The sequence below is a fragment of the Acromyrmex echinatior genome, chromosome 2 (genome assembly GCF_024713525.1).
Source record: "Acromyrmex echinatior isolate Ae372 chromosome 2, ASM2471352v2, whole genome shotgun sequence".
Lineage (NCBI taxonomy): Eukaryota > Metazoa > Arthropoda > Insecta > Hymenoptera > Formicidae > Acromyrmex > Acromyrmex echinatior.
Window position 1 is genome coordinate 552,193 of NC_141853.1, and position 26,590 is coordinate 578,782.

A 26,590-nucleotide genomic window follows, 5' to 3' on the forward strand; every position below is an offset into this window, starting at 1 on the left:
ACCGACGTCATGATTTTAAATGAACAACCCCCATTTCTCCCTTTTGGCTCGAAAACACGGGCGAACGACGGGATTGCCACCGCGTGCATTTCGCGATACCAAGCATTAAGCGATTTTTGAATTTGTTTGCATTGTGCAATTATTGCCATTTCAAATTATTTAGTGTAATTGATTGGCGCAGTATACAAATAATAGCGTGTACAAATATTTGTAAGCTTTAAGTAGAATAAGTCAAAATAAATTGTCTCGTTCACACAGTATAAGAAGATTTTAATCTCATGTAATAATAATCGAAAAAATAACAGTAATTAAGATACAATGTTAATTGATATCTTTGACAATTTTTATATTTTTTGTACATAAATAATTTAAAAATCTTTTTTAGTAAAAAAGATAATTAGATAGCTCAGCTTTTTTCTGGAGAAATTTTATCGTAACTTATATTTAAAAAGTACCGAATGTATACCGAAGACGTACAGATGTCGGAGCAAGAAAACAAACTTGTGTAGAGAGAAGAGATTTGTGGCGCGTGCATTCTTGCGAGTAAATATAGATCAAACTACACACACACATATATATATATATATATATATATATATATATATATATATAAATCTCCGGTAATCTCTCGGCAAGACCGAAATATTCGAGGTCGGACAATTTCCGATGGTTCTGCTTATCGTTCGGAAGTGCACGGAAAAGAAAAGGAAAAAAGAGAAACGAAAAAAAGGAAAGGAGGGAGGACTCGTTATTCGGGGTCTCAAGAGTCATCGGATAAGTGCATATCGATTTCTCCCTATTGGCGAGGGTTGGGCCGTCGTCGGTAAGATCGAGGCGAATGGGAAAAAAGAAGGCGGTAAAAAGGGCAAAGGCTATAAGTAACGGACCGTCTGGTGGAAAGCGCTCGAGGGCGAACAGTGATTTAGAGAAATTAAAACTTTAATTCATGTTCGGGTTCATGGGGGGTTGTGTCCTCTATCCCCTGTCCTCTCTCTCTCTCTCTCTCTTCCTGCCCAACCGCTGTTCCACCCTGTGGCATTCTCTGTCCCCGTCGATCGACCGAAATCTCGCTCCGCGCGTAAATTGGCAAATCCAACTAATGCTCCTTTTGCTTTACTATTCTCGCTCTCTTCTATATTTTCATATGAATACTAATCTCGTATTACATAAGCTTACATACCACGAACTAATATATTTATTAGAAAATACGTGTGAGCGTGAGGCAGTTTATTTAAATAATTCATATTATCTATTTGTTATTTGTACGATTCCTCAATTGGAACTAAAAAATTATATTTTCTATTGACATATTTAAATAATACTTTTGACAGTTTAAAAAATATATAAAATATCTTGAATAATGTGTGCAATAGAAATGTTATTCAACAAATGTAAAAGTTATTTGTTTGTTGTCAATCGGAAATATATAAGATCGGATAATTTATAATTAAAGGTCAAAGGAACAAATGATTTAGAATCAGTCATGTTTATAAATACAATTATTATTCTGATTTAAATTGCATATATTTTACACAATAATGCTAAACCGATCTGTATGGCCGACAAGAGGTGAATAAAAATTCAATATTGCTGAATAAAGGAACATTATATACTTTATTGCTTATATAATGTATATTCTTGAAAAGCATTTTCGCCCCAAACTGATATAAATTATCCATAAACTCTCTTCTGTAGATATTTTTCCGAAAATATATCGGTGCCCATTTATTAACTTGTAACATCATTATATATAGTTAAAGAAACTCATTACTATGAATGCAACTTATATAAATTGCATTTTCTTTAACTTTGTTGTTAAAAAAAATTTCAAATAGAATATCTTTAATTAAAATTGTAAATTTTAATTTAATTTAAAATTTAATTTAATTTATTGTATATATTTAATTATGTAAATTTTCAATGAAATATTAATTGTAAGAGAAAATGCGCGATATTTAATATATTTATACTGTCGCTTTATGTCTAATATTGTTACTTATAATCATGAAGGATTCTAAAAAGTAACAAACTCACAGACAAAAGAATGATGATAAATCTGCATTTCGGAAGACGTCCTTACAAACTTTTATGAGCCATGCAGGATACAGAATATGAGGAAAGGACGTACCCTTTATCTTCCTTTCCCTTAGTCTGTTGTCCCTACCACAGTTTCTCTCTCCGTCCATCCTTTTTCTCTCTCCTCGCCTCTGCGCATCGCGCTTTGGCTTTTAGGGCAACCTCTGCCTCCAATAAATTCCCATCACCAGCTTCCAGGTACGCCTTCGTCGAGTAAATCATACCGTAAGTGAATCCGAATTGAATGCAATGAGTAAATATGGCTCTAGTATAATAAAAGGCAACCACGAATGTCTGGCAGAAACCACCACATGACAATCGATTTCTAATCCATAATATGAAAAACTTTCTTTGTTGTCGTCGTCACACTGTGGCTATAATTGCAATTTAAATTTATTCTTGACATCTTACGTGCAGTATATTTATGTGTATATCTTGCTAATGCCATTTTTGAAGAAATTCAAGTTCCTTGTATCTCTATATATACATATATCAACTATATTATTTTTCTTTATTGCGCGAGGCAAATATGGCCGATTTACGCGTGTTTTCGACGTAGTTTCCGCCCGCATGTATGCGTGAATGCGAGTCAAGGAGCAGCCAGTCGGTGGAAATGCATAAATACATGAGTCGCGGGGCAACGAGCGAAAGAGGGAGACAAGCTTGGCCCGCATATGTAGCGAGCGACTCGTACCTCGTAATAACGTGTGGATAGCGGTTCTCTCGTCGTGAAAATATGGTCTTTCAAAAGCCTGTAGTTTTCCCTCGAAAACGGGCATGGTTTCGCTCGCTGTCGAAAAAGAGCGAGAGGGCACATGAGAAATGACAATCTTATTCCACAACTTCCTGTCGCTAACTCCGCTGTCTCGCTCAACGATTCTGTCTATGATAACTTCCCCTTGTTATCGCGCTATATATAATAATTTTTTATCATATACGTTATTATTTTTAGAAATTTATTTTATTATGATAAAACTTTTACAAAATTGTAATTTAATTTGTAGTTTGATATCTTATAAAAGTACGAATCTCTCTCTCTCTCTCTCACCGATACTCAATCTTCTATAATGCAATTGGCGGGCTTCGCATAGTCGAGGGATTATAACCATTAAATTTTCGCGAACGTGACTCTAGAGATTTTTCCTAATTCCATTGCGATCGACTCGATTAAAAGTCGAAGGAGACTATGAAGTAACGACTATGAACGAAGCGACGACTGCGTCGCAGGAAGCGCAGAAACTGAATACAGGGGGATGACTCTGCAGGCACTAGAGAGGCGAGATTCGCCGCATTCCCGCATTACTGTCACGCGAGTAATTACGCACCGTCGAAAGCAACGGTGCGGCGCGGCGGGGTGGAGAAGATGGGTGGAGGTGGATGCAGGGACGAAAGGAGCAGGAGGAGTTAGAAGGGTTGCTGTCGCTGCGCCACTGGCGTCTCCCGGCGTTGCGCGATTCGCAGCCAACGGGAGAAACCAGAGCTAATAAAAGCCCACAATTACCTCCGGTTCGAGCCATTTGTCTTGACGGGCGTCTCATGCCCGATATAATTCACCCTGGCAACAACACATTGTTGCCTAATGAGCTGTAAAACATTCCGAGATATCTGGCTGTCTCGGGCTGCTAGGGCGGTTTCCGTACTGGCGATTCACGATATCGCGATAGCCCTTTCCCCGCCTTTCCGCGCTTTTGCGCTCAGTCTGATTCTTCTTCATTTTAGAGAGTCCTTATGGAATCTCGAAATTTTCCGATCCGCGTATCTGCCTTTCTTTGAAAGTTACAGATATTAGAATTGATCGGCGGAAAAATTTTTAATAAATCTTAGATCGCATTGTAAAGAATCTGGAAATCGATGGCAATTCTAGTAATAATTTGTAATATTTCCTTTATATCGGATATATTTCTTCATATTGAATATATATCAGACATACATATATATGTGTTTTACACATAGTTACAATAACATTGTTTTATTAGACACACAAGTTTGTTGCAATCAAAATTAATTTCATAAAAACCTATCTCGCATATTTCACTTTTTCTTTTTCAAAATTATATGTCCGATTATTTATTTCAAATTGTTGAAAAGTATTATTTGTTTCAAAAGTATTAAACAATATTTTATTTTCGCTTTAACTCTCGAGAATTGATGTTTATTTAAACCCTTAATAATTTTACCAGAAAATAATTCCGCGTTTTTTTTTCTACAATACCAAAATAATTTTCTATCCTTTGCTTTAGTTTTTAATATATTTAACTAAAGAAATATCTTATGAATTGAAACATTCTGTAAAGTTGAATTCTATGAATGTGAATTTCGTCGAATAGATAAATTCTAGACAATCTCGATTGCCAAGTCCCTCAGATTAATTTTTGCCATTCGGTTTCATAAGTTACATTGAGATCCACCGATTCGAAGCGTGTTCCGCGTTCTTGCTCCTTTTCATCCCGAAAAGTTTACAGAATTCAGCACAAATCATACAGTTTGCCGGACAATGTTTGCTCGTTGCGCTGCGTATCCTTCCAAGGTTTTTCGCCGGCATGGAAGGAACGTGCCCCGTCAATTCGATTTAGCCGAGGGATGTACTACGTGCCCTTTTCACTCATTCTCACCCCGTCCCTCGGCCATTCCCGCTCTCTTTTTTCTCTTTGTCTTTATTTCGCCGGAGCGGCAGTGATTTGCTGCGATAAAGCCGCATCGACAGGCGACGCACGTGTATCGCGTGTCGAAGGACACGCTCCTTCTTTCCCAACACGGGCCCTCTTTCGGCGCCCTTCGCACGGTAAGACCGATCGGAGGAGAGTTTATGATATATTTGTAATCATGTTACCCGATACGCGGCGTACGTGCCTCTCCATTACAACTACCTTTCGTAACAAACGACAGTAAGGCTCGTACTCTGTAACTTTTAATGACATCGTCGGTGTCGTTACATCGTCATTGTGCAATTTATTTTACTATGTACAAAACCTAAGCGTGACAACAATGTAACGTTACTATTGTTAAGAGTTACAAAAGAAGTTAAATCTTTCTACACCTAAATTCCGACAATATCTCGTTAGAAAGCGAAATTAGCAGTTTTTACATGTTCCTGCAAATTATTATGTATGTGCTGGCAGCGACAAATTTCCATGCAAAAAGGAACTGTATTTGTTTCTATAGTCATTAACTACTATTTATATTTATAATTTTTGATATATTGTTGTTATTATGAATTCTAATTGAATGAAAGGACTCCTACTTTCCGGTCAAATCTTAGTGCTTAAATATTTTTGTGTGAATTTATATTTAATTCTGTAAACTATACGTTGAAATCGTTTTCAATCATGAAACGCAATCATGAATAGGATCAGAGTAGTAATATCATATATTAAATTTAAAACAATTTAATAATTTTTTGTGCTTAATAAGCATCTTTAAGAGAATATCAATAACCTGATGTTAATGAGAATCTTAAATCTGCGAATAATAATTTATTGCGAAAAATATTGTCTCAGCCAGGATTCGATTTTCCGTAAAAAGTAATTATTATTAATTCTTTGTTATGTTACAAGACTTGCGACATATATCTTAATTAAAAATAGGAAAATTTTTACATTGCTTTCTTAAAAAAAAAAAAGTATAACAAAATTAAATATTAACTTTCACATTCATCTCAATATTTTTATTTTGAAATTATCAAATTTGATATGTCAAAGCATGCTTATAATTCAACTTATTTATTACGCAATTTTAATAACACAAGAAACACTCGTGGGGAGAACGATGTTCGAATTCATTGGCGTGCACACTGCTGTACATATAACGTCATGAAGCGAATCGCGGGAGAGTCCTTGAGTTTTAAGGGCCGTCATCAGTGCGAGGCTCGAGAAATTGCATCGTAATCCAAGAACGGCGCGAGGCGGACCGCTTTTCGGGGAGGCAATTCCAGTTACCCGTAACAATCTGGCGGCGGCGTCGGTGGAGGCATATTATTATGATCATAGTCCCGGACAGTTTATTTCAGGTTCGTTTCCAGATTTACTGCCGTCCTCGTTGAATAAGAACTCGTGATTCGCTGGCCTTATATATAAAATCGAACTGCCTTGAGTCGCACGAAATATTGCGCAAAATTTCCATTAACATTTTATAGAATTTATAATAGAAAAAAATAATTCTAACACTTGTATTGTGACAATATAAAGCGGCAATATAATATTGCACTTAAACCTTATAATAATCAATTACGTATCTCTTTCCTCCCCCCCTCTCTCTCTCTCTCTCTCTCTCTCTCTCTCTCTCTCTCTCTCTGCATATAACAAATTGCAAATAAAAATAGCAAATTAAAATATTTTTTACTATATATTTGTTTTCATATCTTGTCGATTTTTTTATATAAATCTCAAAATTATATGTAATTAGCATTCTATAAGCATCTCTTGTCTACCTGTTTATTCCCTGCAATTAATTGAATTGTTATAAAAAACAGTGTATAAACATTTCTTTCTAATCTATTGATTTTTTATACATACTCACTTATATGTAATTATTAAATTATTGCGGAATAAAAGAAACTATAATATATAGTTACTGCAGTCCTATGATTATTAGATACGAGAAAAAAAGTACTCTTGAATATATTTTATCGAACGTAAAAAAGATAACGTTTTGTAATAAGTTATTATATACATGTTAAATTCATCAATCTCCAAACCAACTCGAATAACCTTGTCCTACGTATAAGAAGCACGCATACACATACTGGTACTTGTCACTATGACATTATCGATCCGATAGCACGGTCGGACGTCGGTTGGTCCGAACACAGTCGCTTCTTACCAGCCCTCTCGCTCCCTTTATCCCTTTCCCTATATACTCGTCTTTGCCGCCCCCTTTGCAACCCTTTAAGGTCGCCTTTCCAGCGGATATCAGCATTAAAGCCCTGGGAGACGTGATGCCCTTTTCAATTTCTCCGCCGCTTGGCTCTCGGGATGAGGATAGCTGAGAATGCGAAGCTTCAAACGACTCCGAACTTTGCAAACTCCATCATACTTCCGCGTTTTCGCATATGATGAAGGATGACACGTTTTTGATGTCAGCTATGCAAAAATTGTCTGAGTACTTGATTTGAAAATTATACGAATTACACGTTATTCAACGGATTAGATTAGACATACACATATCGAGCTAGCTAGGACCTTGTAAGGACCTTGTAAGGCGAAACTCGAAAAGACGAAATTTTAGAAATGGAGAGGCGTAAGAGAACATCGTTCTCGTAACGACGCAGTCGCCGGCTTTCGTAACTGCGAAAATTTGCGGCCTCCCACCGCCAACGGGCTCGCTATAAATCAGTTGAAATTTGTTATGCGCGGCACGCAGATGGTTTTGTTATATGAAAATATGTGCCGCGCGGGGATGGTGTGTAAGTATCCCTCGGTAAAACACGTCCCTTATATCCCGCGCATACCCTCGGCCCCGGTCGCCTCGCCCCGCTTCTTACACCCCCCCCCCCCAGACAGGCCCGAGGCGTCATGCTGTTCTGCGCTCTCTTTAATTACACCCCGAAACCGGGACGCGTGACGTATTGCCGTGTGGCGAGAGGGACAAAAAAGCGACCTCGACTTCAAGCTAGAATCGCTGATCTGCACCTCGGTCGTTAATCAATGCCTCGATCGGCGATACTTAATGTTTCCAGAATACATTTTGTGTGTACGAATAAGAATTATCAAAAAATTTCAACCGCGCAGCCTTATTTTCTTAATTTTTATACACCTCTTTCTCTCTCTACAACTGACCTACAATAAATTTTTCAAAATAAATTTGTAATAATTGCATCTCTCAACATAAAACAATTTTTAAATCTCATTGTTTACAAATAAAACATTTTAAAAGCAATCTTAAATATTTTACCAAAAGTTTTATTTATTAAGACTTGAATATGAGTTTTTTCTTGAAAAGTTGTGTTGCGAAATTTGTTGATTTGCTGAAATTTTAGAAAGAACATGAAGGATTTATTGGAAGAAAGTAAAGTCCAACGATGGAAGGGCCACTTAAAGCGTTGGCCCGGTCAGTGCTAAATATTTGATCAGAATTCGACTGAAATTGGTTTAAGACGTCAGCCAGTAAGCGAGGGTATGCTCATGGGACGAAGAAAAAATAGAAAGGTAGAAGGAGAAAGCTCGACGAATGGACGGACAGTTAGTAGTTATACGATGGAGTATTCCCTGGAGCTGAACGGCAAAATGATGTCCAACCAAACAGCTCAGCTGTCTCGGTCACAGCATTCTTCCTTTACTATATCAACGATCTGAATTCACTTTAAAATCTTCTCAGTCTCTCTCACTTATTCCCGCTTCCTCTTTTTCTCGCCGGGCTATAGAAAGCGAATAATAACGGCATTTCGAAGCAGTCCAGAAATAAAGCCAATTCCGATGCCGTTAGTTTCTCAGAAGAGATTTATAGAGATGACGCGACTCAAGAGGGACACTACTCGTGTCATTAACAAAAAGTACATTATTTGTAAAATATGCATTTAGACTTATCATTTTATTTAACGTGTCGCGAGGATAAAGTATGATAGCGATAGTCGTTAAAATATTGACTTTTAAGTAAACTTGAATGGTTCTTGTTAACATAATATTTCAACATCTTGAAATCAATTTAGACGCGATAAGTTATGTAACTTTCTTCAGTTATAACAATAAAGTCTGTACTCATTGCCGTTTTCATGCGCGAGTCGTTAGCGGCAGCGAACGAGGGAGGCACAAAGGTCGAATCGCAAAATTCATGCGAATCCACGTGGTGCCAAGTGGGGTGCATTAGCCAAGTTCCCCATTATCCACGCGTGAGAGACCCCTAAATTATCCGGCGCTCGCCTAGCGCCGATCTCACCCACCCTCGCACGTTAGCGAGAAAAAGACGTATGACTGCCTTTTCTCGGGAACACCCCCCGACAAGCTTCGGGGTGAAGTTACTAACGCGTGATTTTCGCAATTGCAAAGGAACCTGCTACATATCAATATATTTACGAGATAAATGTTCAGATTGTCGTCATTTTTGTCAAGTCTCGTTTATTGCCCGTAAATTTTCTTTCACAATTTATTTTTTCGATTACGTCATTAATCTGGTAGATTGATATTGAAAGATGTTACAATACTTTCTGACTAAAGTACCATCAGTATCTTGGGAGTGTTGCCAATCTGATTCATTATATCTTCAATATAACAACTAAAGGAATGTAATTCGTCGGTAGTTTGTTTAATTTGGATTTAAAAAGAATATCATAACGAAGGATATTGAGTAGAAAGTTAAAAAAGATCAAATGAAGAAGAAGAAGAAGAAGAGAATTGAGGACGAGAGAGAGAGAGAGAGAGAGAGAGAGAGAGAGAGAGAGAGAGAGAAGGAAGAGATTTGTACGTATGTATCTATATAATGGAATAAGTAAGATTGAGAAGGGTGATAGAATAAGACAACGACATTGAGAAGAAAGGGGAGAGTCAGAGGAAGAGAGCGAGAGAGAGAAAGAGAAGATGAGAGTCAGAATCCGAAGAACCGCCGGGAAGATAGAGAACACAAGTTTGGGCTATCTCTCCGAGCACAGTTCCAAGGAGCTTCCTTTAGACTTTAGTGACGTGACGTCGCCTAATACCCTAATCCTTGCAATGGAGGCACCATCGTCCGCCTCGCGTCGTCTGTTTAACCATCTTCTTATGATCGCACCACAGTTATAAATTATTAATTAATTAACGAGTACATTTTTTTTTAATTACTTGCATCTACCTTAAAAAAGTCTAATAAATCTTACTCGACGTATTGAACAGTATAAATTATTGAGAGATTCAGCTATGCTTAAAGATATTAGAAACTGTCTACTACCATGGCTATGTATGATTTTTAATTACAATCAGTCTAAATCAATATATAAAGACCCATATTACATTTATTGTAAAAATTTTCTTTTACAAGCTTTTTATTTAATTTGTATAAATAAAATTAAATTTTTGTGGATGAAAAAATATACGTTGTTGGTATAATTTTATCCTTAATGTAACTTCTTACTTCGTGACATAATAAAGTTTTGGATTAAAACATGATGATATAATAAGAATTTCTTCTTCATAGCGCAAACAAGAGAATGTTACATACATATATAATGTAAAAATTATAGAATACTTAATACCTCGAGATATAAAAGCAACGTGATGAAGATTTCGACGACGTCGATTTAAGTCACATCTATCAAGCTGCTCACCCATACTAAGATTAGGCTTTCTAATTATTCCCCACAAACTGTAAGGGATGACATATAATTGGTGAACCAGGACATCAATCCCTAACTCAAAAAGATTTTAGCTTTTTCTTGTGTCGCGTCTTCCCTTCTTTCTTTGTCCGGCTCGTTCTTACTCAGTTGCACTATCGAAGGCCAGTTTCAAAAGAGCATTGGTCCGCAGAGAAAAGTGATAATGTCTTAAGCCGTCGATGCGATTTAACTTCTGATTTTGGACGAGGGCACTCCCGCCGTCCTCCTACCGCGGTCCATAGCAAGAGTTCGTCGCTCTAAACTCCCGGCTACGTGGTCTGAGGAGGGTTTAAGGTTTAAGGGAAGCTCTCTCATTCCTTGGGATCCTAGGGAGCTCCGCTAAGCGCTGACGTTGATCCTGCTCTTCTTCTGCCTCCGCTACCTCCAGGAGCTCGGGTTTATCTAATTCCAGTTGTAGGTTCCTCCTATCTGTAAACCTTACGCGTACCAAAGGGCGAACGTTGTGCAGTTAAAGGCCTAAAGTCTTACAAGTAATCAGAAAGATTGGTAATTTACTAGTTTGAAATATAATTTGTAATTGTTAAGATATATTGCGAACATATTTTTTAGATGTCGAATTCAGGCTGTATTTAATTAGAACAAGATGAGATATTAATAATGTCTATTATTAGTTATATAAGTTACAGATTGAGAATTTTTACTGTCGAACAAGTTACTGTAAATGTTTTATTTTCGAGGAATTTTGTGAAAGATTTAATGCACGTGCATTAATAATTATTTATACATTTGAAATTACATACACTGTATTTCATCACAATATCGAATTCGTAATGATTTTCGAAATCTATTTCAAGTTTCGTTTCACACTTATCGCTTATCAGAAATTCTATACAGAGAGAAATATAAATCTGCTGTAAGCAAAGTTATTTCTATTTAAACCAGCAAAAATTTCACTTTTTCTTTGAAAATTCAGCTATGTAAAGAACTCGCGAGTTGTGAAGTGAGCAGATCCGCGAGGTCGGGACCATTGTCGCTTGGACTCCTAAGGTGGCAAAGAGAACCAGGTAGCACGTACATACCGCGACGCGTCAGCCCGAAGGACAGTGGGGGAGGGGGTGGTAATATATATACATATATATATATATGTCTATATATACATATATATGTATGTACATGTAGACGCGAGTGGATATAAGCGGGAGAGGTGTACGAAGCACGTACCTCAACACACTGGGAAAGAGAGAGAATCCTCTTGGTGTGCACCCAGAAACCGCGTATCCCCTTCTCCCCGATAACCGAGGCGGGGGTTGAGGTGAGTGAGAGGGATGTGCAGAAGGGCTGGGAATCGTGCTCCAGCCGAGCTCAAGGGGGTGGACAGTGCGCAGAACCCGCCCCCACCTTTCGCGACGAAGCAGAAGCCGTCGACTGCCCGCGCAAGTCTTCATCCCCTCTGCCGACGACGGAAGATCGCCACCCCCGAACGAACTTAAACATAGCACAGTAGCTCGCGAGCACCCCGTCTGAAAGGGCTCATCGCGTACACGAGCCGGACTTGTGTTAAGTATATATATATGTATGTATACAATATATATATATATATATATATATATATATACATATATATATATACATATATATATAGTTATATATCTATAATATTGGCGGTTTGTCGAGCGCGCGTGTCCTCGTTGTGTGCGTGCGCGCGTGCGTGTCACGCAGTGCTTGTCTAAATATCTCGAGTCCGCAAGAACGAAGCAAGATAGAGTGTGCCCCGCTAGAAAAAGATAAATATCACGAAAAGAGCTGAGCGATCGTTCACCAGGACAAAGAAAAAGAGAAAGAGAAAGGGAGAAATACAGATGCATCTCAGCTGCATAGACTGATTCTTCGAACTCGTGACTACGCACTCGATAGTCTTTGGCAGATGTCAGGTGAACTCTCTTGAAAGACAGTCCCTTAGACTTTGAACGCGCTGTTTAGTAGATGATGAAAGGAAAAAGAAAAGTGACCTGTGGCAGGCGCTGAGGATCCTTCCCTAATGAAAGAGCCTAGATCCTGAGCGAAATGGACAATTACCTTTCTTGTTAGATTGCGCCGGCTTCGAAATCGACGATTTTGCACTCGTGTACTGAACGCACCCTTGCGTCTCTTGTGTCCGCATGGCAGAGCAGACTTGCTGATCCTCTGGAATTTTTGTGTTCCAGGGTGGAACTGACCAACGTGCCGGGCGGACAGAATGCGATGGCTCATCTCAAAAAGCGGAAACTGGAAGCAGAGTCGGTCGCGCAGAATCCTAAACAAACGCAGCAGCCGTCGCAACAGTCGCAGCAGCAATTGTTGATCGGCAAGAAGAGCTTGCAGACGAGCACGTCGCAAGAGATGGAGATGACTGACGCCGCGACGAAGCGGAGGAGGAAAAGCGTTCGTGACGATGACATACGAAAGACGATCGATGTTGTTGATCCTAACAAAAATATACCTTTGCCCCAGAAGAAGCGCGCATTTACAACGGGTAACTCGGGTAGTCCTGCCAGGAAATCGAGTAAGCACAGCGAAGAACCCGAAGACGATGAAACTCTCATAAGAGAAACAGAAGCCGCCTTGAAAAGTCTATCGGGCAGCTGGCCGGGACCTAGAGGATCTCTATATCAAAGAGGCAATTCAGACGAGGATAGATATGAGTCTAACTTCGAAAATCTTTTTGAGGAAAAGAAAGAAAATCCTAAATTGTCACCTTCGTCAATATCAACGTCTTCGACTACGAGTAATGACACTGGTTGTTCGTTGAAGGATGTTATAACTCTTCGCGGACAACAGGATCGATCGGGTAAGTTGCAACAGCAGAATAAGCAGCAGGATACGAAACAACAGCATCCAACTAAAATTAAGAAAGATTTGGACAATCTGCTGAAGATAGAAAATGAATGCGCCAACATTCAGTCTCAAGTCAACAACGTTAATCAAAATGAACCGCCGAAAATTAGACCAATTTCCGTTCGATCGTTGTCATGCAAAGAAAGGAACGAGAGGAATGTGATGAGCGCACATATTGAACCTCAGGGAAGGCAATCGGACAAATATTCTAGATACGATCCACCGGACTTCAACGAATTAGTCGATGATTCGTCCAACGAACTAGAAATTGACATGTCGGATCCGGCCGCTGACAAGGATGAGAACGATCGGGACAGATCGAATGACCGAGAACGGGATCGGATATGCAAAAACGGTCAATCACCCCAAAATATTAGCAGACAGCAGCAGCACCAACAGCTTTACACGAATTATCAAAGACAATATAATGATACCAACATGAAGGTCTCATCTACGGGAACTTCATCATCCTCATCGACACCAGCGAATTCTCCGTTTTCAGCAACATCTGCTTTTAGGCCGCCTAATACGGACCACTCAAAAGCATCGTGTCGTAGCTCTTCGTCGGTCCCAGTAGCATCTTCAACGATTCCACCAATCGGTCCGTATCCAGCTGCCGCCACATTCGTAGGATATCCGACGCCTGGCCCGACGATGCCAACACCGCAGCCTGTATCCGGTATCTCGCCCACAGTCGATGACAAGCACTCATCTACAGTGTCACTCTTACAACTGAAATCCTCGAAAGAGGAAAGTCATCATGTGACAACCCACGACGTAGCTACCAATTCTGTATCTCCCAGCAAGAGTCCTACCAGTGGTCCACCTTCCGTCACGAGTCCCGATTCTTCGAAACAATATACAATCCTTCAGCCCGCGGGAGTGGGCTCCAGAGCAGCCAGTGCGATTCAGGATATCGCGAGGGAAGGAGTGGTGAGTGTTGCCGCTGTTAGCAGCTGCACCACCGCGAACAACGGCAGTGCGAGTAATGTCAACACCGCGAATGCGAACGGCAATGGGGTGGTTGGTAATAAAACTACCAACGGGAACAACGGCGCTAATGACAGCAACAGTACTACGAATCCTGTCGGGAATCCTAATGCAAACAGCATCACCAGCATAACCATTACAGCCGTGTCGACGACCACTACTACGTCTAGTCCGACAGTCGCTGTTGATGTACCTTCGACGAACGGCCAGCAGGACAATGTCATGAAAATGCCAGAGAGACCCGGCACCTTCGATAGTAACAGACCGGGAATGTCTATGTCTCCGTCCAGTCTCGGCAGAGGTGAGAATTTCTTGTCTGTCGCGTTATGATACAATGTGTTCCTAAATATGTTCCTAAATTGATATTAATGAAATTACTACTATCAATTATCATGATGAAATTACTTGTAGGCATTCTTTCGAATTATAAATTCGAAAAATAAAAGTTTCATTAAGAAATAAAAAAAAATATATAAAGGGGAGAAAATATTATAGAAACTAATATTGTTAGTAATGCTGAAATTATTTTTTCAGTCGGATAAAATGACATTTATATGTTCTGAAAAATATTGGTATTTAAATTGATATTAATATCGTCTATTATAACTATTCAATTATAAATAAAAAATTAAAATCGATAAAAATTAATCAAATAAGAGAAAAAGTTTTATCTTTGTTTCTTAAAGTTTGATCAAGCGATGTATAATAATGTTCATATATAAATTTGTGCAAGTGAATGTTTTATATATATTTACTCAATTTTCCGGCTTTCTAAATACTATATTATTTCTGTGAAACGAAAGATATCCGATTATCCCGTGGTTGATTCTAATGTGGATAATTTTTATTAAATTATAAGGAAGGACTCTCTACGATATATTTTTTCTTGCATTCTATTTTATATATATTGATGTGCGCCAGTAATCTTATAAAGAAAATATATACATTACGTATACAGGGGGAAATAAATAAAAAAAATAACACAGCTTCAAAATTAAGATGTACTGCACTTTAAAAAGATATCAAAAGATTAATGGTGTTTTGAAATTTATACAAAATGTGCGGAACACAAATGTGCGCATAAAAATTGGAACTCTTTAAATTATATAGATGGAGATAATCGTAAGTCGTGGTAGGGTTACCGCTCGTGCGTTATACGTTACGAGAGGGGACAAAAGGCATTTTCGACTCTCTTGGTTACGCTGTTCTTCTCCCTTTCTCTCTTTCTCTCTCGCTTTCTCTGTCTTGCTCTTTACGAAGTTAGGGGAGTTAGGGCAGCAGAAAATCAATAATTACGAAGCGAGGGGTGATGACTCAAATGCTGAAATCAAGGTCTCTTCGAGCAAAATTATTCTCTGTGTCCTATGATACAGCCATATATGCTCTCATCATTACACTCTTATTCGTTTTTTTATTATCTAAAATTCTGATTTTAAGGAAATATATTTTAAATTAACACAGAGAGAAAGAGAGAGGGGGGGAAGGAGGGAGGGAGGGAGGAGAGAGAGAGAGAGAGAGAGAGAGAGAGAGAGAGAGAGAGAGAGCTATCGAAGTAATAGTGCTTTAATCGCACTTAAATGCCTTTAATCGTGAATAAATGATCGATAAAATTGATTCGGTGATTAGACGTGATAAGTGTAATACAGAGAAAGATGATGAGTCGCGCGATCTTTCTTCAGAGAAGACTCATTGAGTCAAACCTCGCGCGTCATACTGTACATTCGCCATAGTGTGACAGGTGGAGGCTCGAGTGCATTCCAGGGTCTTAGGGCAGCGAAGACACGACGTGTCTAGTCGGGGAAATTTGGGGTTGATACCACGTCATACGTATAAGCCGCAGCTGTCAGCGGCTGGAAACGTGACTAGCATCCCAGCCGCTCCAAGCCACCTTATTACCACCCTGTGCCTGGCTGCCTGTCCTCATTATCCCCTTAACGTTTTCTCCGGCCGGTGGCTGCGAAGATGATCGCTTTCAAGAATTCAATCTCTCGCATTTGATATCACGTCTTTCACGCAAACGAACAGATGAAGAATTAATTGGATAAATAACTCATAATGTTCAAAAATAAAAAAATACAAGTAATCCTCAAAGTCTCAACTGTTTATAATGTTTATGTAGGCTTTTACGTATATCGAGTATATATATATTGAGGAATTAAAATAGTTTGTTCGTTGTAAAAATCTCAAATAAAATTACGCGACGCGATAAATGGGCTCGATTAAACGCGCACTTGTCAGCGTGACGACGATACAGTCGTACCAGAGTCGGTCAAGTTAGGATTTTAATCGAAAATCTATCTCCCTTCTCCCTTTTTCGCTCTACATTTTCTCCTTTCTCTCTTGCTAAGATTGCTCTTGATCTCTTCGATTTAGCGTGACGATCGCGTGCGCTGTTTTTTTTTTATTCGCCGCACGCTCACATGCAGGCGCGTGTAAGGGCGTGTTGACACGCCATAAAACCGCTATCGGGAAATCCGTCGGCCGCAAAAACTACCCTTTCCGCGTCGAGAAAGATCGGCCGCGCGCGCGCGATGAGGTCGAGTCGGCTAATAAAAAAATAAACTGCCCTGTAACTCAATTTTACGCTGCCTTTGCGACCGCACGCATAAAAAGGACCTTTACTCGCGCGCGAGGGCTCTACCCTCCCTTTAAGGGCGCCGCGCGCCTCCGTGTGTAAATACCTACTTTGTGATTGTTCCTCGTGCTGTTCTCTTTTTTTAGAACCTCCGATCTTTTCCTTATCCACTGTATCCGGCATGCGATTTAGCGCGGGAAAGTGCCGGAGGACTATTACACGCATCAAGTATCCCAGGTATCCCGATCGTGCAATTTTATATCGACTCTCTCTCCCCCCCCCCTCTCTCTCTCTCTCCTCTTTAAGGGAGATTTCTATATAAAACCACTTACAATCTCGTGCGATTAAATTTACATAATAGTATACTACATAACTATTGTCGCTAACACTCACACCGCGTACTGTGAAATGAGTATTTACTTTTGCCGTTAATTGAAGTTTTCATTTCAAATACATTGAGCAAAATACATGTCAAGAACTTATTGTTATGCTTATCACAAGATAATGTAAAAGCAAGAGACAGCGTCGTATAATCGCGTGCACCATTAAGCCAGTTCTATTAGTTGCAAGCCGATCGCAAGTTTGTTGCGACAGCCAATCTGAAGCTTGCATTTTGAAATCAACGCTTCATATTGGCTGATGTAGAACCGGCTTTAGATATTCGCAAGGACATCTCACAACATGCGATTCATCTATTTTTTTTTTCGTTCTTTGAAAATATGAAGTAGTACCATGCAATTAACTACATAAATAACAGTGGTAAGATATATTCTTAAATATTAATGCATCGAATATTATTCAAGCTGTTATACACGTATACCGTGTATTTACAGTAAAATATTATAAACTTTAATCGTGTTAATTATATCTTTTCGCATCTCTTTTTATCTAGGCAAAGTAATAATTGATCACCAACGAAGCTAAAGTATACTGAAAATACGAAAATTTCAAGCAAACGTACAAGTAAATCCAATTTATAATCTAGAGTATGAAACGTAGGCATTATTTATTATCAACGTGCACCTTTCGTTCTGGGGCTCGCGTGAATATTCATCCATTACACGTGAATACTCAATTGCGCTGATTAACGACTTTTGACGGCGAATTAATAATTAGCGACCAGCGGGCGCTCAATTCTCCCCGATTATCTTGACGACTGCGATGATTTTTCGCGACGCCGAACGAAAGTCTCGGCGCGTGTCGCGCAAGCTGGACGAATAAAACAATCCCGGTGTTTATATACACGTCTACCCCTTCCGCGGACCCTCACGTGAAATGGTTACAAAATAACACAATTACAACGCGACCACGGGCTCACCCTCGGTGACCGGCGTCCTCGTTCTCACCCCTTGTGATCCCGCTTTTTTCTCTCTTCCCTTCGATTCTCGTTGCTCCATTACAGCACCGTTGTAGGGTAAAAGAAACGAAAAGAGAGGGATCTGCGATAAAGGGAAGAGGAGGATAAGATCTAAGGGGAGACAAAGAGAGAAGAGATGGTGAGAAAGAACGAGAGAAGATAGGAGAAAGGTAGGAACGAAGGCAGGTCTGACCGACTCGTTACAAGTCTATTCAGACATCCGGAAAGAACAGCGCGTGCCGGTATTCATTTTGTTGACCGGAACCATTATCTGCCCCTTCGCTCGTTTTCTGTCTCTCTCTCTCTCTCTCTCTCTCTCTCTCTCTCTCTCTCTTTCTCTCTCTTTTCTCGCTTTTTCCTTTCAATCCTGAATTTAGCCACCAACATAGTCGCTTTAAAACCTTACGGCTAATTTATTAATCCTACGAGGGCAACCGCTCGCCCTCGGTTATCCGGTAAATCTTTTTTTACCCGGCACTAATTAAAAACCAGGAAGCTTCAGCGATCCTTCCTAGAGAAGTAAAAATAACACTGATTTCCACTATTGCGAATTTAGATTCGTGACGCGTTAAATTGATGCTTTCGCGTTTTTCACTACCGTAGGTCCATTTTTACTCGAAAGGTACAATCGAGCATTCTTTGACTTTAATCTCTGAGAAACTCTGATTTCGAAACAAAATTAATCCACGAAGCTTCTTTTCAAGAAATTACGCGGGGCATCGAACAATTCTGACGGCATGTGCCGTTCAACTTCGGAACTCGGGGAGCGTCGTGGTCTGCAAATAAAGCATGCCGCTAATGACGTCACGTATCGTAATCCAATTTATGGGGAGGTGGGTGGATGTGCCGCTCGTCTTAAGAAAAAGGCGAACACCTTAAGTAGGGATCGACTTTTCTTTTCTCCATCCATCCTTCCCATCGGTTCTCGCTCTCCTGAAACGCGAAATGACGACCTGATGAAGTTTCTCGGCGTCACGGCACTCGATTGGCCAGCCCCGACGTAGTTGGCTAAGGGATCAGGCCCGAGCGGAGGATTAGTACACGACAAAGTTTATAAAAGTGCGCTCACTTCAGGAGAACCCCCCGTCAACTAAAGCTGGCCTCCTCTTAAGAGGTTCCTTCCAAGTCCCTTTTCAAATCCTCTAACACGCGTGATAAACCTATCTATGTTTTGTCGCGATCACAATATACCTGTAATGACGTCTGGCATATAAATGATCTCGTAAAATACTTCTTCTGACTTTATGAATCGGTAAAAAAATTTAAATTTATTAAAGTTTAAATTTATTAAAATCTAAAAATCTATATTTATAATCATAAACTGTTATTGATATTTATTTCTTTTTGCTATTTCATTGCATTGTGTAATTATTATTATTACTTTTATGATTATTATTAGCTTTGCTCTGATGTAACATAGTTATAAAAAAATAAAGAAATGTAAAATGTCTTATGAAAGCTTTATGAAAATAATGAGTCCAATGATTAGGAACAAATTGTTATTAAATGGATGTCTCTTAAGCTTAAAGCTATAGCATGTGAATGGAACATAGTAGTACCTGATATAACTTTCAGCCACTGAAAGATGATTACACTGTCTAACGATTAGATAGAAACCTTTAGTTACATTTATCGTTCACGATTGAAATAAAGAGAGCCTTGCCGAAAGGTCTCATATTAACCGATTGGTACTTCTCGGCTACCTGCAGTGCACTAGAAACCTGTAATTGTTTGGTCACGCGAGGCTGAACGGGAATACGAACGCGATCATACGTGACGAGCACTATACCTACCATTAAGTTAGAACTAGCGCACGACAGATGATACGTACAATTGGTCGTTTGGGCATGCTCGTCTGGCATCGGTCATACTTTCGTGTCGCAAGAAAGGACTTAAAAAACTCTCGAAAAAAATTTAGAAATTACCGACACGAATTATCAGCTGATACAGATCTCTAATAATAAGGATTGTGTGTCTTTAAATAAACCCTGACGAAAAGCATCGTGTCGTGCATGTCTCTCTGCGACAGCTCACTCACAAATGGAGATATTCGCAATTCACGAGCAAAAATCTATCAACTATTGTCGAGAGTGAGATTTTTTTTCCTTACTCGGTCGAATAATACTGACGAATAGCAAATGATACGGAAAATAATGCATAGATTGGAGGAACGAAATATCACGTGGCGAAACTTTTTCCCCGATCGCTGCAAGTTTCGTTCTGTCGCGCGGGAATGAGGTATCTATCTGTTCTTTGTTTCGCGGACAGTTGTAGGCCGGCCACATACCCCGTGCTAATCCCGAAGGCTTAGTCACGGGACAGAGAAATCCCAGAGGCTATTCACAAATGCGTAACTCGTGCGACGAGATCCAGGCTGACCACACGCGAGGCCATTTCCACCCTTCTGAACCGTCCTTTCAACTTTCACTTGGGGCCTCTCGCCACAGGATTGGGGAAACTCATCCTGAAAAATGCTACTAAATAGCATGCACGCCCGACAAAGCCGTACAAAAATTTTTTGGAATCTCTTTTCGAAATGTATCTCTAAAGATTATTGCAGACAGAGAGATTGAGAGCATAACAATTATTATAAGTTGTTTATTACGAAACATGAAAAATCATATATAAGCAACATTTTTGTATTTTGAATATACAATATAATCAAAATGTGTATTTATTTTCAAACATTTATTTACTTGATAATTAATAATCATAAAAAATAAAACATACTTAGATGTTATAAAAATGCAAAAGTTTTTAGAATTCATAGACATATTAATCTTGAATCTCTTTATATTATCAAATTATATATGAAATTTTGACGAAGCGATTTAAACATGTGAATTAATTATTTTAAAAATTGTTGCGCAAAATATAATGAAAATGATGTATTACATCAATATTATTTCTGCTTATTGTATCTATAAAATAATTACATATAATTTACTTTAATATAAATAATTTTAATCTAGTAGGGGGGAGGGAGACGAAATTTTTACAAATAAGATTTTAATATGAAATAGACGTGTCTCACCATACTTGCTCGCAGTCTTTCACCTTGGCTGTTCAACGTTCTCTATGAAGGATAACGTGATATATTGGCAAACGGGGAGTAAGCTATATTCTGGTTCGATGTGCAGAATGAAACTACACGACGATGTCGGACACGTCGGCTGTCAGCCATTCAATAGTTAATTTCCATTCAACTGCTCACGTCGCTAGCGGTACCATGCAAGCATACCGAAATACCATATTATTTTTCATATACTTTCCAATGCTCGCCTATTTCTTATCACATATTTTCATGCTTACGATACAATAGTTAATCAATATTTCTTTAGATGCAACCACAGCTATTAATTATAAATTATTTTATTTATAAAATAATATTATCGTTATTTATCAAGTAATATTGTTTCTCTTTATATAATATTCTTGATATTTCGAAAAGACAAAAGACATTTTATAAATATAGTGCTGGTGTAAAGCAGCTTTCTTATCTAAAACAAAAGACTCTGCAAAGCCTTTACATTACAATAATGTCTCCGCTTAAAATTTCTTTATTCGACGCTTTTTATTCGACGCTTTTTATTCGACGTACGCCCATTTGGGCAACGGAAAAAGCAGATTGCGCATGTCAATTGGCTGCAAGTGCAAGATTATGAAACCAAATGTAACAACAAAGCATTAATGCGTATTAAGCTGACGCCGTATTCCGGTCGACACGTACCGCAAAACAACACTCATCGACAGTGTAAATATCCAATTTATTCAGAATTACTGTCCGCTTGTGTCGGGATCATCAATTTCGACGCAGAAATAACGCGTTGCAGAGACAGCGTAATGTCGAGCGCTCGGTATTACCGTATAATATATAGTTAATATCAAAATGCAATTGAGGCACATTTCCTCTATCATTTTCAGTTTCTTAAAAGTTCAGTGACTTAAAATTCATTACATCTCCATTTGCATCAATTAGCGATTATATGTAGTGCTCAGATAAACATTCTCTATTTCCTATATGGATCTATGGAATATATTGTTTAGAAATTTTATTGCATCTCCTCAAGAAAAGTGATGCAAGTAAAAAATATAAAATTGTTTAGAAAAGAAGAAAGAAAATTGTATAATATTTTAAAATTAATTATTTATAGTAATATTAAACATAAGCTGACTGGAATTAATCACAAATTGCTTCTTTTAAGTTTTAAGCATAGAAGTAACGTAATATTAATCTTGTTATGGAGTTACATTAGACTCTTAATATTATCCCTATTTTGATTTATTATTTTTATTGTTTCCAATGTCTTTCATTTTTTTATTTAAATTCAACTTGTATACTTTGCCTGATTGAAAGTCGAAATATTTAGAGCACAGTCCGCACGTAATACGAAATTCACAAAATTTCAATCTATATCGCTTCTCTTGTGGAGATATGTTAGGATTGTAATAAGATAAATAAATTGTGTGACTGATTTATTTTAAAGCGACAATATCTGAGTAATACACTTTGCACACTTACGTATTAAAAATTTAATTAGCTTAACCCTAGGATAGGAGTAAGCCTTGTATAGAGCTACCTTGTATAAGCTTAATCGCTATGCACGGGTAAAAACTAATGTACATCGTATCTCATGAATATCTGAAATGGCATTTAATAGACTAACATCGGGCTCTGCGTGGCGATTTGATTTGTTGCAGAGGGCAACAAGTGCCCGACCCCAGGCTGCACGGGGCAGGGTCACGTGACCGGACTCTACTCTCACCACCGCAGGTAAGCAATTATCGGTAATTAACCTGCGCTCCGCACTCAGCCACGGCCGATTACACACCTACGCGGTTTTACATGGAGAATCGAGCGAGGTGTTATATAGAAACAGACGTCAATAAGCCAATTCGCGATCAGTGAATTCTATGTACTACCGAAATAATAAATATACACACGACGCGGACACATATAAAGAAGAGAAATAAAGACTGAAAGAAATTTTTTTCAATTTTAATATGTGCTTCGCATATCTCCTAAGAGAAAAGTTGAATGTACTTAAAAGCTTAAATCCTATTAATCTTAAACATTGTTAAACAGTTTCTCTGCTTACAGCCTTTCTGGATGTCCACAGAAGGATAAATTAACTCCAGAGAGTAAGTACGCTTCTATTAAACTAATTACTTCTTATTGTAGTTAGATAGTGCATCTTCTTTTTGCGAGAGTGTCTTTTTCTTAACGAAGCGAAGAAGCGAAGAATGAATCATTGTTGTGGGTTATTTAAATTCGAAAGAAATTTCGTAATTAGTCAACCTTATCAATGTAAATAATATAATTAAATTTAAATTTATTCGAAAATTTTTAATTGTGATCATATTCCGATAAATATCTATAACTTCCATACATCATACGTATTTTTTAAATAATGTTTGTTTTTTGGGATACATGCAACTGGAATGTTCTATCTCTAATTTGGTTCGCTTTTTCTCCAAAACCATTCTCGATCAGCCTCGTCATCCACAAAAGGCTATTGTTCCATTTCCACGCTTCCTCGCCTCATTAAACGCAACAAAAATTGTATCTTCGATACACGAAGTCAAATTAGAAAGAGAAAATGGATATTTTTCAGCGATGAGCGCGGTGCACGCGTCGCGTATATGCGTGCTGTGCGTGTGCGTTGCGCGCGCGCGCGCGCGCGCGCGCGTGTGTGTGTGTGTGTATGCGTGTGCGTGTATATCTGTTGTATATTCTTTGCGCTTTTCCTTTGCGGGGTAGAGAGCTTTATTTATTGCGTTTCTTTTCATTTTATTATTTTCCGTTCGTAGTTCATTATATAGTAGAGAATTATATCACCACACTCTTGAACTTGGTTGATACTGGTCGTGCCTATGAACCCTCTGGAGAACTCGAGACACGGGCGGCGCGATGGGCCCGGCGTATGCGCACACGTCGGACACTTCACACACGGAGGACACTTGTGCGATTGAGTATAATTACGCAAAGAATTATACGGATCATCTTTCCATCGATGTGCGAGTTTTCCGCAACAACAGATTCCGTCCCCCCCCTCTCCCCCCTCTCTTTTTCACTCTCTCTCTCTCTTTCTTTCTTTCTCTCAAATGACAAATCAAGCCGCCGCGCACAGAACGAAATGTTCAGCCGACTACGTGTAATGCAAATGTGCGTACAATCACATGATTTTTATTTCTATCTGTGATAAGCTCACCTCCTCGATCCCTTCAATCGAGAATGCAGGATCTCCTTTAAGATATCTCGAGCCTGAGCGGTTGCGTTTGTTCGCTCGCTCGCTCGCGTACGACGGACAACTATCGTCTTCATCGACGTAGCACACTACCTCACACAGAATTGCAAGTGTTGTGTTATAATTTTCTATCGATTAATTGATTGTCTTTACTTGTGTTTCTCTCTACCCGCTCGGTATACTTAATTGTATTGTTAATTTCCACACATGATGTGACGCCGTATACTCCGCCTTTCGTTCATTTTTCCGACTACTTTACTATTTCTCTTTTTTTTTTTTTTTCGTTTTCTCCATTTTATGAACGTGTACCAAATATTTGCGGATTTCTTTTTCTTTCTTTCTTTTATTCGGGTCCGTTTCGCAATTCGAAAATGACACACTTGTCGCGTTCAAGACTGTCTCTCCCTTTTTTTGTGTCTTCTCGATGCCCAACACGGATAATTATACTCAATGCGTAAAGGCAGTTTGCCTCAACGATATCTCACCACACCTGCTGCGTGCGTGTGCGCCGCGTCTCTCTTTCTCCCTCTCTCTCTCTCTCTCTCTCTCTCTCTCTAATTGTGTGTACGCGCGTATGAACGTGCCAAGAACGTGTGTCTGTAACCACGCCACGTGTCTCTGGGTTCTCACAGTTCTGGCGATGCATGAGACCATATTGAAATGCCCAACGCCTGGTTGCAACGGTCGCGGTCATGTCAGCTCCAATCGGAACACACATAGAAGCCTGTCCGGATGTCCTATTGCCGCGGCCAATAAGCAGGCCGCACGCGAGGCACGACAAAAGGTTCAAGGTAAGGCGGTATACAGGACTCTTCACTGTGCGTGTCCGCAATACCCCGGACACGAAAATCTTGTTGGTGCCTCCACGCGACGAGATTAACGCTCAAATGCTGGGAACAAGATGAGACTTATAATTTTGTGCGTAAAACGCGTATCTCGCGTTTCTTTCGCACTTTATTGCATTCGCGCGTGTCTTGATTGCATGCTTTTACTGCGATAAAATTGCGATGATAAACCTGCTCCGAAGTTTTCATACAATTTTACACATTTGCGTTTACTGGTAGAAATGTAGAGGATTATTAGTTGCATACTGATTGCAAAATATCGTTGATAGTTTTAAAATAATTTTGTAATTGTTTTCACTCCCTTCACTCTCAGAAAGGATTTCTAATTTTGAGAAAAAAAATATTATTGACGTATCTTAATTTTAGTTCAACTGTATACAGTGTAAAATTATAACTATATTAAGATTAAATCAATAATTTTTACTCTTAATACTTCCTCGAATAAAATAAGATCGATATCTTATCTTGAGAAAAATATAACACATTTAAATTTAGATTTATATATTCATACATTTAGAATAAATTTATCCAATGATTATATAAGATGCTATAGCATCATGACAGTGAAGTTCTCGTGATGTAGCGTGCTAGGTGAGAGATATGCGGAACGTGAGATCCTGAGTTTCGAGTCCCAACTGAGCCCAGTTTTTCATTGCTGGAAAATGTAAGATCACTAACATTCTTTCCGCAAACTTCTTTCCGCAAGAATAGAATAAGAGATTTCCTTTAGATCGATGTTTAATGTTAAATGAAGAATATTGTGTTTAATCTAAATTCTTCTATTAAAAAAATTAATGGGATAGCATCGAAGATATCTTTATTCTAGATTTTAGACTTTTTCATTTAAGAATAAAATATTCTTCTCTGAAGAATACATATGATTAGCACTATATCTTATTTTATTCTAGATCGAGGAGTGATAACATTACATATAGAAATATTTTCTGGGTGGGTGTTGAGTTAGATTCGTATTTTTTAATTTTTACGTAGATTATAATTCCACTCTAATACAGCATCAACGATCCAGTTACATACACACAAAATAATTTCAAAAATTTTATATATAATCTCTATATAATATATATAAAATAGACTACCATTTTATAGATATTATATAGGTATACATAAAAAATTTATTATATAATTTTTAGGCAATATTTTTAGGCAATAAGATTGTAGAAATAGAATATTATGCGCTATATATATTATTCAGAACAAAAATTTATTAAGCTTTTATCTTCTTAAACTGAGCCTTTGTAAATATGTACCAACCGATTATCACATATATGCTATTTGAAACTACTTGGTATTAACGGGTTATAGTGCTTCTTATAATTAGTAAACAAGAGTAAAATAAAAATTTACAAACATTTTTTATTACGATGA

At 38.5% G+C, this 26,590-nt stretch overlaps 1 protein-coding gene across 10 annotated transcripts in view; it reads left to right on the plus strand.

Moving 5' to 3' along the window:
• Positions 1 to 26,590, plus strand: part of LOC105148601 (uncharacterized) — a 344,598-nt gene that overhangs the window by 298,222 nt on the left and 19,786 nt on the right. For 8 of the 10 annotated variants that reach the window (XM_087402879.1, XM_087402885.1, XM_087402877.1 and 5 more), the window contains 4 exons: positions 12,520 to 14,480; positions 22,813 to 22,885; positions 23,213 to 23,253; positions 24,992 to 25,150. In XM_087402879.1, the coding sequence (XP_087259005.1) occupies positions 12,520 to 14,480; positions 22,813 to 22,885; positions 23,213 to 23,253; positions 24,992 to 25,150 (2,234 nt within the window). Of the gene's footprint in view, positions 1 to 11,799; positions 11,889 to 12,519; positions 14,481 to 22,812; positions 22,886 to 23,212; positions 23,254 to 24,991; positions 25,151 to 26,590 lie in introns of those variants that run through there. The other 2 variants (XM_087402882.1, XM_087402881.1) reach the window with 2 other exon arrangements.